Here is an 18,537-nt window from a genome sequence, read left to right as displayed (position 1 = left end):
TCAAAATGCTCCGGAATTTCAAAAGTGCTCCGGAATTTCAAAAATGCTACGGAATTTCAAAGTGCTCCAGAATTTCCAAATTTGCTCCGGAATTTCAAATTTTTCTCCGGAATCTTAATTTGCTCCAGAAATTTTAAAAATGGTTCTGGAAAACCTCTTTTATCATACTTATTCCGGAACATCTCTCTTATCTTCCGGATTATGCACTGTCCGGAACGATTCATCTGGAATACCAAGAGGCAATAAGGTGAAATGGTTTTTCTCAACGGTTACTTTCTAGGAAGATCCTTATCCAATCTTCCTCGATTTGCGTGACACGATTGCACGCCCTCTAAAATGTAAAACGAATTGACGGTTACATTTCCCACTTTTAGACCAATTGCTTTCCCCTTTCACTTCAAGTGTCTAATCTCCTCCTCCCAACATTAAATGCAACCCGATGGATCTCGGATCCTCATCATTACCTTTTCCAACCCGACCCGACTTTTCCTACCTATAAATACCTTTTCACAAATTACCTTTACCACTTTACGATCTCTCGATTCCCAAACCTCTCTAAAACCCTCACAGTTCTTCGTGTTCTTCAAGCTCTCATCATCTTCAACAAAGGAATCCTCCAAAATCCAAGCCTATACTGCTCATACCCCAAAGAAATCCATTGCCAGGAAGAAATCCTCGAAAGGATCGAAAGGTTCATCGTCGTCGGCTGATCAAGAACCTTTTCTTCGTGACACCACTCAACTATTTTCACTGAATCCCCTTGACTACGATGAATCAATCAAGATCATGATTGAGTTCCTTGCTCATAATCCTCTCTCCATTCCACTTACCAAAATCCCAAAGCCTCCACTCCCTCTTTCTCATCTTCATCGTGCTTTCACAAGCATCAAACCTGAAGATGATGTTCTATTGGCTTCAATCATCGATGATCGCCCCATTCCCATTTATAAAACGACCTTCCTCAAGGCCATTGGAATTTCTCCCAACCCTGCTGGTTTTAAAGTGGTAGAACCAACAGCTGAAGACTTTCAGACGTTTCTTAATTTCATTGGGTACAATCAAGACTATCGAGCAAAGGATTTCAAGAAGACTGCAGTTTCCGGGCTCTAGACCGTTCTCATGCACTTTATCATTCGTGGTCTATCAGGCAAGCATGGCGGCACTGACACTCTTAGCAAGGACTGGCTGAATGTGGTATTCATCATCTATTCTGGACGCAACAACGCAGTCGATCTTCCGGAAGTTCTATGGCAAGACTTTTGCAAATTTGCCATCAAGAGGAAGCCGAATGAAATTTCGAGCCCTAGATTTTGGGCCCTGACGATTGAGCAAATCTTCAAGGAACTTAACATTCCCATTCTGGTGAGCACCATTCCTCCGGAGGTATGTGTATCCTTTAAACTTGTTAAGTCTTACAGAATTCCGGACCAATCATCTTTTGGTCCGGTCAGACGACTTCCAGACTATATGTTGGCCCTCATTCCTTCCGAATCCCCGTATTTGAAACACCATCTTGAGACTTCGGTTGTGTTCGACCCAACACAACCTGCCCCGGTCTCCGTTGAGCCTATTCCGGAAGAGGCCACTCACACTAAGTCCGGACCAAAGGTTAAGCAACCGGCCAAACGCAAGGCCTCTCCCACTAAACCCAAGGCCAAAAAGAAAACCAAAGTCGGTGCCCCCTCTCAACAGGAGGACACTCATGACATTCCGGTTGATTCTGGCCGTCTGCACACCCCACCTGTCCACTCATCTGAGGTACCCCTCAATGTTTCATCTTCACAAGCACACACTCACGGGGAGTCTACACATATTCCACCCTTTCCCTCCCAAAAGGGTGTTGTCGGTGTTGAACAAAGTTCCTTGCAGCCCCCTGGAACACACCCACGTGTCACTCTTGATAATCCTATTATTTCTTCCACACGCACACACTCCGGAACCGTTATTCCGGAACCCAAGCATCCAGAAAAAGGAGCAGTCCCTCCAACTTCCGATGCCACAACTGGTCTGATACCCGGAAGACGTACAGGACGACCAGGTTCTAATGACCCTTTGTGGGAAGATTATGTGAACAGGGCAGCATCAAGGCATCCGGATCTGACTCGAGCTCAAGTTAAATCCACTCTCATATCCATGAGGAACCGGGCTATTCAAAGCAACATGCCCTATGTTCTTCCCTCAGACGATGACGCCATCAAGGAACTTACTTCGAAATTGCCCCCAATAATCATTCCCAAAAGCATCTTCCATACTGATCCAGAAGAAGAGATCTCCGAAGAAGTTATGTTGGAGGAAGAAGCAACAAAAGTTCTGGATGCTCATCTCATTACCTCCATTCATTATCAGTCTAAAGCCTCCGTATCCAAGTCCGCTTTTGACTTCGGAACCTCTTCTACTTCCACTCCGGACGATGGCCCCAACTCCCCACTTCAAGAAGACGATGATGATGCTAAACCGGGTCCTTCCTCATTTACGGATACTCACCAGCCCCCTACGCAACATTCAGACTCCGATTCCGAATCTTCCGCTGGTGATCATGTTGATCCATTTGCTCTACTAGAGATCCGCACCAATGTCTCTGACACTATGGCTAAAGTGTCCTCTGTAGAGACTTCCGTCGCTGAGCTGAATTCGAAACTGGATCAAAAAGTCTCCGGACTTGATTCAAAACTTGACGCCATCCTTCAGTCTCTTTCACAACAATCCAGACCATCCACAGCAGAGAGAGAAGCCCATCTTGACCAGTTGATCTCCATCCGGTTGAAACATACCGTTGAACAAATTGATTCCAAATATGATGCTCTGGTCGACAACTACCTCAATACCATCTCTTCCATGCTCAAGGTTCATGACGACCTTGTGTCTGCTACCAATGATCTAATCAAGCAGACTCATGTTCGTCATGAGAAACAAATTCAACGCCTAGAGAAGGAAATCCGAAACAAGGATGAGATGAACCTGATCATCCAACAAGTGCTCATCAAACTCCTGCGCTCAACTTGGAACATTGTTGATGTTCCGAACGGGAAATTTGATGAGATGATCGAAATCCTTAGCAGCACCTTCAAGCATCTGTCCACTCAAGCTCCCACCTCTGAAGCCTATGACACCCTGACTCTTCAACTCTCCACCGGTCTTCAGAAGGTGTTCTCCAAGCTTGATGACATCAATGAAGACTTGTTGCTTGCACCGGTCTCCAGGGTCACCGATGCAAGAGGGGGAGAAGTCCCAAGCAGGAAATGGAAGCCAGCCTCGGAATTCTCACTCCGGGATGAAGACCTCGATTCCGAAGAAGATGTCCAAATCCTGGGCATTACTGAAGGAAACGAAGAAGATGAAGACTACGATGTCTACATTTCGGATGAAGCTCCCATAGGGATTCTTGGTCTTCAAGCCCCAAAGCTGATTGCTCCGAAAGTGTTGACAGAAGAACAGAAGAGGATTTGGTCCGCCGTTTCATGGCCATCCTCTCTTCCGGATGCTTTCGAAATGGCTGTTAAAATGGCTAAGGAAAAATCCTTCCTTACTGCCCAAGCCTTCCGAGCCACTCCCTCCATGACTCCTCCTGCTCCCATTCCGGAACCAAAAATAGCCCCTATTGATCAAGGCTCTCCTCTTCGCACTCCATACGACATTCTGGAAGAACCACTTCCAATTCCTACTCTGGAATTCGTCATTGATGAAAACATGAAGATGGCTATTGAAGCTCTTCAGAGAGACAAAGGGAAGAAACCAATGACTTCGGAACAAAAAGCCTTCCATTCCGGACCTCCCCCTAAACAAAAATTTGGATGGTCTGAGGAAGAAATTCAAAAGGCACTGGAGGATAGCATCTTGATTCAAGCATTGAAAGATCATCCCGATCCGATGCGTGGCATTTCTCCTCTATGTCGTGAAGGCATTCTTTAAGCCAAGGATATCATCCCAACTCTCTACTATGACCTTCCCTCGCACGACACTGATCAACTGGATCTTCCTCTCTCTCCCTTCGGCCAATTCTACACAAAGTTTGCTCCACTCCACCCCAACGACAACCCGGAAATGATCATCCGGACCGAACGCGAAAGGCTTAAAACCATTTACGCCAAGAATGCTCTGCCCTTCAAGCAGGTGTGGACAAGGAAGAGGATCACTAAGGTTCATGGCTTCGGAAGAAAAATCCTAGTAAAATTTGAGCTGAACTATCCTCTGTTCCGTTTCCATCTTCTCCGGAACAAACCAACTCCAATGACTGTTACTGATGCGGATTTTCCTTCTATGAATCCGAACGACATCCTCACTCTTGCTGCGTACTTCAGAGAAAACCAAAAGGATGACATCAGTATGGGTGCCTATCACTCTGCTCTCAGCTTTCTCAAAGACTATGTTGCTGAGTTTTGCAGATGTGATTACGAACTTGCTCACCTCTACGGAACCAAACAATTTGTAGCAAAAATCGACTTTGTTCTTCCGGAAGCTGAAATTCTTGCAGATGGTCCGATCGAAGAACCGGTTCTAGGGTTTGTCTACAGCACCAGGAGAACAAACAAGAAGGACTTCTTCCGAGTCCTTGACAAACACCTGGTTCCCACCAAAGCTCTGCAAAAGTTCATTTCCCGGGCGTCCAAGTCTGATGCTCCGGAACAGGTTAAAGCAAAGTTTGTAAGTCAACTGACTTGGTACATTGCAGTGCGAGAATGGTTATTCCTAGCATTCACCTTCATCAAGGAAGAAATGAACTAAGCTTGATGGATTGCTAAGTTCACTTAGGGGGAGATTGTTGGAACCAGAAAGTGAACCTCTAGCAATCCTAAGTACATATTCCGAAGGCTGTTGGTTCCGAAGGAAGATGTGATCCGGAACCTGTCCGGAGCTGAAGAAAGGGAGTGAAGAATTTTGAAGAATGCATTCCGGAACTGATCCTGATGTCCGGAATGCTTATCGATCCAGAACCAAACCTTCATCTCCGGAACATCACTTGTCCGGAATGAAGTTAATTTGTCTGTTATGTATTTATTACGTTTGTCTTGTATTTTGATGTAACGTTTCATAGGACTTAGTCTAATGTTGATTTAGGACAATCAGAATGTCAGAATTATATCTTTTGTCCGGTCCTATGTAAACACCTGGGTTAATTCGCTGTAACATTCTCTCCTTTAAATAGGAGCATTCAATACAAGTCAACGACGAATCTTTTCTCTCATTTTTGGCATTTAATCTTATTACATTCAAACATTCCTCTTGTTCCTCATTTATTAACTTTACTCTGATCACTATTCACTTGTTCTTAATTAATGTCTTGATCATTTTGTTGAGTTGATTATCTAAGACTTGACTTGTCTTTCCAGTTTAGACTTGAACATCCATTATTAAGCAGACATTGATATCAAGCATTCATTCAAGGTTTGAGTTCTCAAACCTTGTCCCTGCACATAGATTTTGTTCTCACACCTGAAGACTCGGAAAACCTCTTGCTAAGAGCAAGAGAGACAAATGATCAAGGAGCCCCCGAGTCAAATAACACCTGAATTGGGATGTCGTTCACATGGAACGATCCTAAACAAAACACATAAACATAGCACATAAATATCATAAATAACATGTAATAGGAGTTAGGGAGAAGAAAACATACCCGTCACCACATCCGGTGCAGCACGCGCCTCCTCGGCAGTCAACTGGAAGGCTCGGCTCCTCACCGTAGGGACGCTGGAGCTGGCACCGCCACTGGCGCTGCTGCTGCTGTCAATCTCGGGCAGCTGGCCTTTTTATGGCCCTTCTGATTGCAATGAAAGCAAATTAGGTCTGATGTCTGAAAGGTAGGGGTAGGGGCAGTACAATCCTTGCCAAAGTGCCCAGTCTTGTCGCACTTATAGCAGCCCGATGACCCTAGTCTACAAACCCCTTCATGTGGCTTGTCGCACTTCCCGTAGCGGCTCCGGCCCTGATGGCCCTTCGACCTAGAGTCGAATCCTTTGGGTTTCTTCCCCGAAACCCCAGTCACATGTCCAACCTCTGCCTTCCTCTTCCAGATTTGCTCTATATCACTCTCCCTCTCTCTCGCCCTGGCTATCATGTCCTCAAAAGTCGGGCAGGCTGAGTAGGTGACATGTTTTCGGATGTCACCCCTCAACATATCATGGTAACGGGCATTCTGCATCTCCTCATCCCCTGCGCACTACGACACCAATAAGGCCCTCTCCCCAAACTTAGCGGTAATCTCTGCTACCAACTCAGTCGTCTACCTCATATCCATAAACTCCCTGGCCAGCTGCTGAAGCTCCATAGCCGGCGCAAACTCAACCCAAAACCTAGTCACAAAGTCAAACCAGGTCATAGCCTCAATGGTCGGGGCTCCCAATGTGTCACTGACCGCCTCCCACCAATCTCGATTTTGGTCCCTCAGACATCCTGCAACATACCGGACCTTCGACCCCTTAGGGAAAAAGCTTGTCAACTAAGAAGACTCCATGTCTGCAATCCACCTAATAACCACGATGGGGTCCTTCACCCTGTGGAAGTCTGGTGCACCACATCCCCTGGAGTCCATGAAGGAGAGTGCGTGTATCCCAGACTGGCCAGATGCCATGTCGCTCTTGAACGCCCTGAGATGATCCTCCATTAGCTTAATGATCCCTTCCTTGATCGACCAGAAAATCATCGGGGTCGACTCAACGATGTCTCTCGTGATCTCAGAAGCAATGAACTCACATAGTCCCTCACTGACTAGCTCGGAACCCGATCCCGAACCTGATCCTAACCCTGAACCTCCCGCTCTGTGTCGTGTCACTACCATTCTGAAACAAAACATATAATCGACTGGTTGATACATAACCTAGAGAGGTCTCACACACTCTACAAGTTCCCTGGTTCTATCTCAACCCTCCTTGACTCGAGTATGGATCCTCTACTTTTAGTAGTACCGGCCCATACTACCTTCCACATGTATCCGTACTTTCCTCAAGGATTGCCTTGACTTCACCAAGTCCCTTCTACTACTATCACTCTCCATGCTATTCTCATCGTAGGCTTACCCTAGGGTAATTCTCCGACCTACTCTCCACCATCAGCTACATAAGGAATCCCTGCTACCTTTACCTAACTAGCTTGCGAATACCATTACATATCACTAAGACCATATAATTCTTCGAATGAAACGTCCTACCCTACAACGGTTGGACTCAAACAAGAGCTGTAAAATAGGGCTAGACCTAACCTTCTGAAATTATTTACTCCTTACAATATGTAACTTAATGTATTAGTTTACTAGTTAATTAAAGATAACTAGAACTCCTAAAAGCACAAAGCAAGCAACATTTTAGCATTGAGTAACCAAACCAAGCATATCCTATTCAGGCCATCGTATCACTGACTAATTAGTTCCAACATGAAATTCAATCAGCACATATAGCAGGCACATAAGGCATCTTCCTAGATCCTTAGCCCTAATCTAGCATGCAATTCTCATACACATACAACAGGCATATAAGGCATCCTTCATAGATCCTCAGCCCTAATCTAGCATGCAATTCTCATAATCATATCATGTATCATAACATAACATGTATGGATATCTTGGGGAAAATTTACTTGAGCTCGGCCGATTGCATGCATCACACACCTTGTTCTTTTCAAAGTTCTATTCTCTTTTCAAATTCGTTTCAAAATTCCTTTTATAAAATGAGTTTTCTTTTGAAAATTTTCATACAAAGTCCTCAGTTTGAGTCCAGACAGACCCGAGAATGTTCCCGAATCCCTCAAAACAAGGCTCTGATACTAACTTATAACACCCCAAAAATCATGACCAAAAATTTTATTTTTGATATAACAACTCGTAAAAACAATTTAAAGAAAACATCATCAAGTTATTTCATCTCATCAAAGCCAAAGATCATATGTCTCAAAATCATGTCATAATGTAGTAACAATGTCAGAGTACAATCCCAAGAACATCATAGTGCGGAAAATAGTAGTATGATGCGCTGCTACCGTGCTGACTCCTTTCCCTTCAAACAAGAAGGACCTGAAACAAAAAACTGTAAACGGTAAGCACAAAGCTTAGTGAGTTCCTCCATCATACCACATACCATACTATAAGCATACTTCCAGGCATATCTGGGTGCCCGACCTACCCTTCTGAGCATACCGGGGTGCTCAACCTACCCCTGCTAGGCATACCGGTGTGCCTAACTTACCCATGTCGAACATACCGAGGTGTCCGAACTACCCCTCCGATTTATCTCAACCAGTTACGGGGACTATTTCACCTCTACTACTACCACATAACAACATAAAATAATCATACTGTCAGGCATACGGGGGTACCCGACCTACCCTTGGGTCTTTTCGACCTGATTCGGGGACTATTCCCCCTACTACCACTATCACATGACATCATACCATACTCGTACATAAAACATAACAGATAGTGGCATACCAGACAATTATCACAAAGACAATCATCTAACAAACAACTCCTACTAGTAGGCCGACATTGTGGCCTTAGACCCACTTCTACTGGAAGGTAACTCACCTCAATGTCATTCAGTAACTGAACTGTCCTTGGTGCTGGGATCAACTCTTGATTGCATGAAGACCCAAATGTTTAGTTGAGCCTATATACGTTCTAGTGCATTTGTGGCCTCCTTTATTCTAGTGAAATCATGGGACAAAAACACAACCTCGCTTAGTTTGAGGGATGCAATATGTTCAGCATCGTGTACCGGAAATGTATCCAGGAAATTTTTTATCTTTAATCAATAAAGGTTGAAGTTGAGCGCCCTTGCTTAAGCATGTAGGATTTGAGTGAAAAAAAAAGAGAAAAAGTGAGTTACATGTGAAAAAAAAAGAGAGATAATTACAAGAAAAAGTTGAAAGAGTTTTGGAGCTATTAAAGTGAAGATCAAAAGTTCAAAATTCTGAAAGTTCAAAAGTTGAAGATAACAAAAATCAAATCAAAAAAAGTGGTGAATTCAAAAAATCAAATATCCAAGAAGTGAAGAATTCCAAATGAGCTCTATAGTGATATCAAAAAGTTGTAATTGTCTAGACTATGTATGCTTGGGTTGCTCAACCAAAAATACCTTGAGGCTAGGAGGTTTTCTGCGGATGGATTCGGAGGGATGCATAAAATGAGCATTGTTCAAAAGAAGTGGGCGAGTGTTTATGAGGATTGTGAGTATTTAGAATTGAGGGGGGTCTTTAGGAAAAACTTTAGACACAAATGCATGCGTTGTGGTCTTGGCATAATGGATGTGTTTAATTGGGATTGTCTTATGTGATATTAGTGTGCTAAAATTCAGTTTTGCTTGGGGGCAAGCAAAAGTCAAGTGTGGGGTATTTTGATATGTGCATATTTAGCTATATATTTAGTGTAGATTTTCCTTATTTCTTCACTAATTATTTGCACATTATGGACAAAAGGTACTTAATAGTGTTTGAATTATATTTTCAGTCCAAAAGATAGGCTCGGAAGCAGAAAGGAAGCAGGAGAAGCGATCGGAAGCTTGGGAGATGAAGAATGAAGAAAGGAGTCAAATTCTGGAGCTATTCGACGAGCAGGAGCATCTACTCGATGAGTACCCGCGAAGGTTCGCGAAGCAATATGTAAAATCCTTGCCGTACACGGATTCTAACAAGGGGACTCGGCGAGTCAGTTGTCTACTCGACGAGTAGACCCTGTGTTGAGAAGTCAATAAATAGAAGCAACAAACCTGAATTGAGGCTCTCTCTGGCTTTTGGGAAGATTACTTGGCGACTAAGGAGACTGCTGGAGATCTGAAGAATGTGAGAAGAACCGTAATCCTCAATTCTAAGAAGATTAAGGCAACTTAGGTTTAATTTTCCACTTTACCTTTGAATAGAATTATGTTTGGCTTGTTTGAATTCGTTTTTATATTTTTATCTACTGCAATTATGAACTAATTTCGTTAGTTTCTGTTTAGGGTAGACAAGTTTGCTCCTATGGATTAATTTACTCTTTTGATTAATTGTTATGTGGTGAATCTTGTTAAATTAAGCTTGTTAAAGACCCTTATGCATTAACCGTAACTATTTTCTGTTAATTGCTAAGTAATTAAGTTGCATGAACATCTCTTAATTGATTATCTCATATGATTTATGTGAACACATTGCTATATTCCTAGGATTAGTGAATATGAAACTAGGATTAACTAGAGAATGGGTAAATTAATGTGTGAGCTTGTGTGATACACCATCAACAAGAGGTTAATTGAATCACCAATTCAATTAGCTAATTACAAGTCTTATTTAACCCGAATAATTAAACTAGGGAATTTCTTAGTTTAACCACTTGATCACTGCTTAAATTAATCTATTTTCTAAGGATTAGTAATAACGAATGTGAATCTAATCACCTTAGCCGATAACCAATAACAATTAATCCATAGCATTACCATTAAAATTAACCATAGGAGTAAATGAATCGAACCTAAACAGAAACCCTTTTGATCATTGAATTTAGTTGGTTTTTATGTGTTTTCAGCTGTTAATTGATTAGTTAAGTTTTTAGTTAAGTTTCTAGTATTGAAAAACTAGAGAAGAACCCTCTATTTTACTAATTGTTTTAGATAATTCTAGTAGTTAGATTAATTTCCGTTCCCTGAGTTCGATACCCTACTTGCTAATTTATATTACCAATTGACAGGTCCACTGCCTTTTGTGTGTCAAATTCATAAATTAAAAGTAGGATAAAACTAGTTAGTTTAACACACATCAAGTTTTTGAATTGGTTGCTAAGTAGGTTTAGGGACTCGACGAGTCTTTCATTCTGTTTGATAAGAATTTGAGTTTTTTTTTTAAATTGTATGCCACCAACCCCACACTTGAGCATTGCTTGCCCTGAAGCAATCATCATAAGCATAGAAGAACATTGATAAAAGCAGATCCTAAGAAAAACGAAAATAAAAATGAAAAATAAAGGAAAAATAAATCAAACTCTAAACTCGGGTTGCCTCCCGGAAGCGCTTCTTTTTAAGGAGTCATTAGCTGGACCCCTTCCCACTTTAAGTTTTTGTAGTTCCTCCTAGAAGCATCCCTTCTTCAAGACACTCATCTCTTGGAATTCCTTCTTCATATCTCTTCAATCTATGTCCATTAACCTTGAAATGAGTTCCGTCTCTCGATATAAGCTCAATAGCTCCATGTGGAAAAACTTGCTTCAAGATAAATGGACCATCCCATCGTGTCTTTAGCTTGTCCGGGAAAAGTTTGAACCTTGAATTAAAGAGTAACACCTTTTGTCCTTCATGAAAATCCTTATTACCCTTTAATCTTTTGTCATGCCAATTCTTTGTCTTTTCTTTGTATATCAAGGAACTAGTGTAGGCCTCATTTCTAAGCTCTTCAAGGGCATTCATTTGCATCAACCGGTTGGTTCGAAGTTCAGCCAAATCAAAATTACACATCTTTAAAGCCCAAAAAGCTTTGTGCTCAATTTCAACGGGTAAATGACAATTTTTTCCATATACTAACCTATATGGTGTAGTACCAATAGGTATTTTAAAAGCTGTTCGAAAGGCCCAAAGTGAATCATCTAATATATCTGACCATTCCTTTCGATTTCCTCCAATCAATCTTTCTAAAACTAGTTTGTGGATGATACGATGTGGAGAACCTATGATGTACCCCATATTTTTTCAACACTTTGGCTAATTGATCATTTTCAAAGTGACTGCCCCGGTCACTAATAAGAGCTTTAGGAACTCCAAATCTTGAGAATAGCTTCCTTAGAAATCGCACCACCACCCGAGCATCATTAGTTGGTAATGCTTTTGCCTCCGCCCACTTAGACACGTAATCGACCGCCACCATGATATATATTTATTCCCTTTGGACATTGGGAAAGGTCCCATAATGGCAATCCCCCACACATCAAATATTTCACAAATTTGAATACTATGTTGGAGCATTTCATTTCGGGATGATATATTCCCCGCTCGTTGGCACGAATCACATTCTTTGACAAATTGAGCAGCATCTTTAAAAATTGTGGGCCAATAAACCCAATATCGAAAATCTTTCTAGTTGTGTAGTGTGCTCCATGATGTCCCCCGACGGGCCCGCTATGGCAGTGTGCTAAGATTTCTCGACTTTCTTTCCTGAATACACATCTTCTTATCATTTCGTCTGCACAACTTCGGAAAAGATACGACTCATCCCAAAAGTAGTACTTGATTTCTGAAAAAAATTTCTTCTTCTGTTGGTGGGTTAAGTCTTTTGGAATGTAATTGGTTGCTAAGTAGTTAGCTTTATCCGCAAACCATGGCATTTCTCCGGATACTACTAAAAGATATTCATCGGTAAAATCGTCTCCAATCTTATTTTCTTCCAACTCCTCCAAATGCGGGTTCTCTAATCTTGACAAATGGTCGGCAGCTACATTTTCCATTCCCTTTTTATCGCATATTTCAATGTCAAAGTCTTGTAAAAGTAAGACCCAACGTATAAATCGGGGCTTAGCATCTTGTTTAGCAAAAAGATACTTTAGGGCAGAATGGTCGGTAAAAACTATGGTCTTGGATAATACCAAATAAGGGCGGAACTTATCAAAAGCGTATACCACAACTAGCAGCTCCTTCTCGGTAGTAGTATAATTCTCTTGGGTAGGATTCAATGTCTTTCTTGCATAGTAGATTGGTCGAAAATGTTTATCAATCCTTTGCCCTAAAACAGCACCCACAACATAATCACTCGCATCACACATTAGCTCGAAAGGAAGACTCCAATTTGGTGCTATCATGATAGGAGTAGTGGTTAATCTTTCCTTTAACAAATGAAATGCTTCATGACATTCCTTGGAAAAATCAAATGGGGCATCTTTTAAGAGTAATTGAGTTAAAGGCCTAGTAATCTTCGAAAAATCTTTAATGAAGCGCCGATAAAATCCCGCATGGCCAAGAAAACTCCTTACCCCTTTTATATTAGTTGGAGGGGGTAGCTTAGCTATTGTGTCCACTTTTTCTCTATCCACCTCTATCCCTTTCCTTGAAACTTTGTGACCCAATACAATTCCTTCTTTCACCATGAAGTGACACTTTTCCCAATTAAGGACAAGGTTTGTCTTCTCACATCTAGCTAGCATCAAGTCCAAATTAGATAAGCAATCTTCAAAAGATGACCCGAACACCGAGAAATCATCCATGAAGACCTCCATAAACTTCTCGATCATATCATGAAAAATGGCCATCATGCACCTTTGGAAAGTAGCTGGTGCATTGCATAACCTAAAAGGCATGCGTCTATACGCAAATGTTCCACTTGGGCATGTAAAAGTGGTCTTCTCTTGGTCTTGTAGGTCTATTGGAACTTGAAAATATCCCGAAAACCCATCAAGAAAACAATAATATAAATGGTCGGAGAGTCTTTCGAGCATTTGATCGATAAATGGTAACGAAAAGTGATCATTGCATGTGACATCATTTAGCTTTCTATAATCTATGCAAATTCACCACCCGGTTACCGTTCTTGTTGGAATTAATTCGTTATTTTCATTGGCCACCACCTTCATTCCTCCTTTCTTTGGTACTACTTGCACCGGACTCACCCATGGGCCATCGGAGATTGAGTAAATGATTCAGGCATCTAGTAGTTTAACCACCTCCTTTTTCACAACCTCTTGCATGTTCGGTTTAAGTCTTCGTTGGCGTTGTACTACAGCTTTAGCTCCATCTTCTAAGTTAAACTTGTGAGAACAATAAGCTGGGATAATTCCTTTTATGTTGGTGATCTTCCGTGCTATAGCACCTTGCCTCTTCCTCAATACACCCACAAGACTTTCTTTCTCATTCTTGGCCAGATCAGCAGCTATAATTACAGGTTTTTGTTGGCCATCTTCAAGAAACGCGTACTCCAAGTGATCTGGTAGTGCCTTAAGTTCATTTTTCATGTTCTGAATGTTGTACACGTCGAGTCCAGTTAGGGGAGTCGTCGAGTCCTTCGTGAAATTCGCGACTGATCGGGTTTCTTCGGATGGAATCGTCGAGTCTGTCGAGGCGACTCGGCGAGTCGGGTGTTCTGCACTTCTGATTAGATCATTATACTCAGCTTCCTCGAGTAGTCTTTCTAATTCCAACAGGTCTCTTTCCACATCAAATTCTTCTTCATGTGTGACGGTGGACTTGTTTGGCTCATCTTCGTTCCATTCCTCCATTAACTCTTCCAACATGTCAACCGAAAATGCTGTGTCATCGCTATTCCTTGGATGTTTCATGGCTTGATCAACTCCAAAAGTGACTGATTCGTCTCCTACCCGAAGGGTAAGTTTAGAATCTCGCATGTCAACTATAGCACTTCCGGTGTTACGAAAAGGTCTTCCAAGTATTATCGGCACTTGAGGATCCGCTTCCATGTCTAAAACTATGAAGTCTGCGGTTAAACACGAACTTATGAACCTTCACCAATAGATCTTCACATATTCCTCTCGGGAATGTGATCGTTTTATTTGCTAGGTGAATTGCCATTCGAATTCGCCTTGGCTCCGAAAGATTTAATTTCTTGAAAGATGAGTATGACATGAGATTTACACTTGCCCCTGAATCAGCTAATGCATAAATGGTAACTAAGTTTCCAAATTGGCAAGGCATTGTTAAGCTTCCCGGATCACCCTTCTTCTTAGGTAGTTTTTTCAACATGGCAGCTCAACAATTCTCATTTAAGACCACTTTCTTCACCTCTTCTATCTTCTTTCTATTAGTTAGAAGCTCCTTGAGGAATTTGGCATATTTCGGCATTGGTGCAACCGCCTCTATGAATGGCATATTAATCTGGAGAGCCTTTATGTGTTCCAGAAACTTCTGGTAGTCAACTTCATTTTTTTTCTTGTCTAGCTCGAGCCGGAAAGGGCAGTGGAGGCCGATATGGATTAACAGGAGGCTGGCTTTTCTGTTCAGGTGGGGGACTCGTCGAGTCCGTAACGTCGACTCGGCGAGTTGGATCAGGATTCTGTGATTCTTCGTGATCTTTTTTATCCTCATGCACCAGCTTAGGATTTTCTTGCTGAATAGGGGTCAGGGGAGTTATAATCTTCCTACTACTAGTTGTCACGATATTTATATGTGCACCTTTCGGGTTACTTTTGATATTACTAGGAAGTCCACCCGGTCTTCTCTCATTCACTTGTTGAGCAAGCTGCCCCAGCTGCTTTTCTATGTTGAGAATAGATGCTTGCTGATTCCTAAGAAAGGTTTGTTGATCTTTCATCATAAGTTGGTGTTCTCTCAACATATTTTGTTGATCTTTGAGTGTAGCGTCGATATCATTATGTCTTTTCTCGGATGCGGCAACGAATCTTGTAAGCATGTCTTCCAAATCTGATTTCTTTTCATGCACCGGTTCCTCCTTTTGATAAAAGCCTCTCTCCTTTTGCTTATACTTTTCCTCCCTTGTCTTTTTGTACTCATCATAAGGTAGCCATTCTTTATTTGGTTTTCGCCAATTGTCATCAAACCTATCACCACTTGAATAGCACACTTGCACCTTCCGATTTCCGTTCTCGTCAAGATCACAATCTTTAGTTAGATGAGGCCCCCTACAGTTTTCACAACCCACTCTAATGGCGTGGATGGATTGGTCCATCTTAGTCATTCTTTGATCCATGCTTTCCAATTTTGTCATCATTGATGCCATGTCATCAGTAATAGAGTTCACCGCCTCTCGAGTCAAGTCATTTCTTGGGTTTTGATATTCTCTAGAGTGCTTAGGGAATTCTTCAATTAGTTCCTTGATTACCGGGGGTGGCTTCTTTGTCAGAGGTCCTTGCGAATCAAGGAGTTTCCTAGTTGTTACATTTACTCTATCATAGAAAATGGAGACTTCTTGTTGACTGTTTAGATCATGATGTGGGCAATTCCTTAGTAGTCCCTTGTATCTCTCCCAAGCCTCATAAAGTGACTCTCCATCTTGTTATTCAAAATTAGCTATGGCTTTCTTCAACTTGGTTATTTTTGAAGGAGGGCAAAACCGGTCTATGAATTCTTCTTTCATTTTAGCCCATGTAGTGATGGATCCTGGGGGAAGTGATTTCAGCCAATCCTTTGCAACTCCCTTGAATGTGACTGGAAGCATGTGAAGCAAAACTGTTTCTCGAGGCACATTTGGAACATTGAAGTAGTCGGCTACATCGTTGACCTCGTCCAAATGTTTGTAAGCGTCTTCGTGATCTTTCCCGTAGAAGGGGATTTCCTTAAGTTGAGCAAGTATGTGGCCCTTTAGTTCGAAAGTGGCAGTCGTGGGGATGATGGGTTGTACTAGTCCCGGTCCGGTATCGTCACGTATCCTCTTCTTCCATTCGCCCATGGGAACTTCATCGATGTTAGCCACGGGGATAGCTAGTTCGCCTTCAAAGTCACTTTCTTCTTCGGATTTGGATTCGCAATCGTACTCAAATTCGGCTTCTTCGTGGAATGTATCGTCTCCAAGATTTCCAAGGTTGCTTCCTTCGCTCTTTTGGCTGCTGGACTCACCTGCTTTCTTGTTCTTTTTCTTACTAAAAACAGACTTGAGATTCTTTAAAGGAGATTTCTTTGATGTTGTGGTTTCTCCTACGGTTTTGCCCTTGTTTTTCTTCAAAGTTGCTTCCGGGTCTTCAAGTGGTGGGACCAAAGGTGTACCTCCTCCTCTGGTAATAAACGAATTGCAAACGGAACAAGAAAACGTGTAAAAAGAACAAAAATAAAATAAAAACGAAAATGGAAATCAGCTTTGGACTCGCCGAGTAGGTTCGAATGCACTCGGCGAGTTCACGGCTTAAACAGAAAATTTTTAATAAAAAACCTAAAAACAGAAAGCTATAGATTAATTGTTATTGGTTACCGACTAAGGTGATTAGATTCACATTCGTTATTACTAATCCTTAGAAAATAGATTAATTTAAGCAGTGATCAAGTGGTTAAACTAATAAATTCTCTAGTTTAATTATTCGGGTTAAATAAGACTTGTAATTAGCTAATTGAATTGGTGATTCAATTAACCTCTTGTTGATGGTGTATCACCTAAACTCACACACTAATTTACCCATTCTCTAGTTAATCCTAGTTTCATATTCACTAATCCTAGGCATATAGCAATGTGTTGACATAAATCATATGAGATAAGCAATTAAGAGATGTTCATGCAGCTTAATTACTTAGCAATTAACAGAAAATAGTTATGGTTAATGCATAAGGGTCTTTAACAAGCTTAATTTAAGAAGATTCACCACATAACAATTAATCAAAAGAGTAAATTAATCCATAGGAGCAAACTTGTCTACCCTAAACAGAAACTAACGAAATTAGTTCATAATTGCAGTAGATAAAAATCTAAAAACGAATTCAAACAAGCGAAACATAATTCTATTTAAAGGTAAAGTGGAAAATTAAACCTAAGTTGCCTTAATCTTCTTAGAATTGAGGATTAGGGTTCTTCTCACATTCTTCAGATCTCCAGCAGTCTCGTTAGTCGCCAAGGAATCTTCCCAAAAGCCAGAGAGAGCCTCAATTCGGGTTTGTTGCTTCTATTTATAGATTTCTCAAAACAGGGTCTACTCGTCGAGTAGACAACTGACTCGCCGAGTCCCCTTGTTAGAATCCATGTACGGCAAGGTTTTTACATATTGCTTCGCGAACCTTCACGGGTACTCGTCGAGTAGATGCTCCTGCTCGTCGAATAGCTCCAGAATTTGACTCCTTTCTTCATTCTTCATCTCCCGAGCTTCCGATCGCTTCTCCTGCATCCTTTCTGCTTCCGAGCGTATCTATTGGACTGAAAATATAATTCAAACACTATTAAGTACCTTTTGTCCATAATGTGCAAATAATTAGTGAATAAATAAGGAAAATCTACACTAAATATATAGCTAAATATGCACATATCAACTCTCCTCAAAGTCCTACACATAACATCTATTTTAATTACTCTTTCAAGCTTATAACCCCTTTAAGGGTCAACTCTTGTCAACGGTCACGTCAAAGGTCAACACCCTAGTCAACGTCAACCTTCTGGTCCAAGTCAACATTCTGGTTGACTCAACTCGCCGAGTTAGTCCGTCAACTCGTCGAGTTCCATAATTCATAGAATCTCCAACTCACGATCTAATTCGTTGAGTTACCCTCTAACTCACCGAGTTTTTCCTTATAACAGAATCGAGACTTTCCGTTTTAACTCGTCGAGTCCTTCCTTGGACTCGTCGAGTTCTCCTTCGTACAAGTCGGGACATTTGATATCAACTCGTCGAGTTCATCCTTGGACTCGTTGTGTTCTTTGATCTTCAAGTCCATAAACACGTCCAACTCGCTGAGTCATCTTCTAGACTCAACAAGTTTTCTCAACAACAGAAAAGGTTGGGGAACCACGACCCAACTCGCCGAGTCCTAAAAACGACTTGTCACAACTAGCATTTTAGGTAGGAAATTCTATTCTTGTGTAATCGTTCAACCATTGTAAAACATATACTCTAAGTAAATATCACTCAGTGCTCATTTAAATTCACCTTTCATGTTCAACAAAGATTCTGAAAACCCTAAGAATCCCGGTTTGAGTCCATATTGGACTAGGATTTCCTTA

The 18,537-nt window shown here is 41.5% G+C and overlaps 1 protein-coding gene and 1 non-coding gene across 2 annotated transcripts; one reads left to right on the top strand and one right to left on the bottom strand.

Moving 5' to 3' along the window:
- Positions 1-11,000: 11,000 nt before the first annotated feature.
- Positions 11,001-11,402, bottom strand: LOC145131394 (uncharacterized). The gene has a single exon (XM_079066083.1). It carries the CDS (start codon positions 11,400-11,402, stop codon positions 11,001-11,003), a length of 402 nt encoding a protein of 133 aa, XP_078922209.1.
- Positions 11,403-15,823: 4,421 nt separating this feature from the next.
- On the top strand, positions 15,824-15,930 carry LOC145134980 (small nucleolar RNA R71). Its single transcript, XR_013719461.1, has one exon. It is a non-coding gene; the product is annotated as a small nucleolar RNA R71 (small nucleolar RNA).
- Positions 15,931-18,537: the final 2,607 nt, after the last annotated feature.

The sequence above is a fragment of the Lactuca virosa genome, chromosome 8, assembly GCF_052849685.1.
Source record: "Lactuca virosa cultivar CGN04683 chromosome 8, Lactuca_virosa_CGN04683_v6, whole genome shotgun sequence".
Classification (NCBI taxonomy): domain Eukaryota; kingdom Viridiplantae; phylum Streptophyta; class Magnoliopsida; order Asterales; family Asteraceae; genus Lactuca; species Lactuca virosa.
Note: the sequence above shows the minus strand (reverse complement) of the source record. Positions and strands in the feature narration are given on the sequence as shown.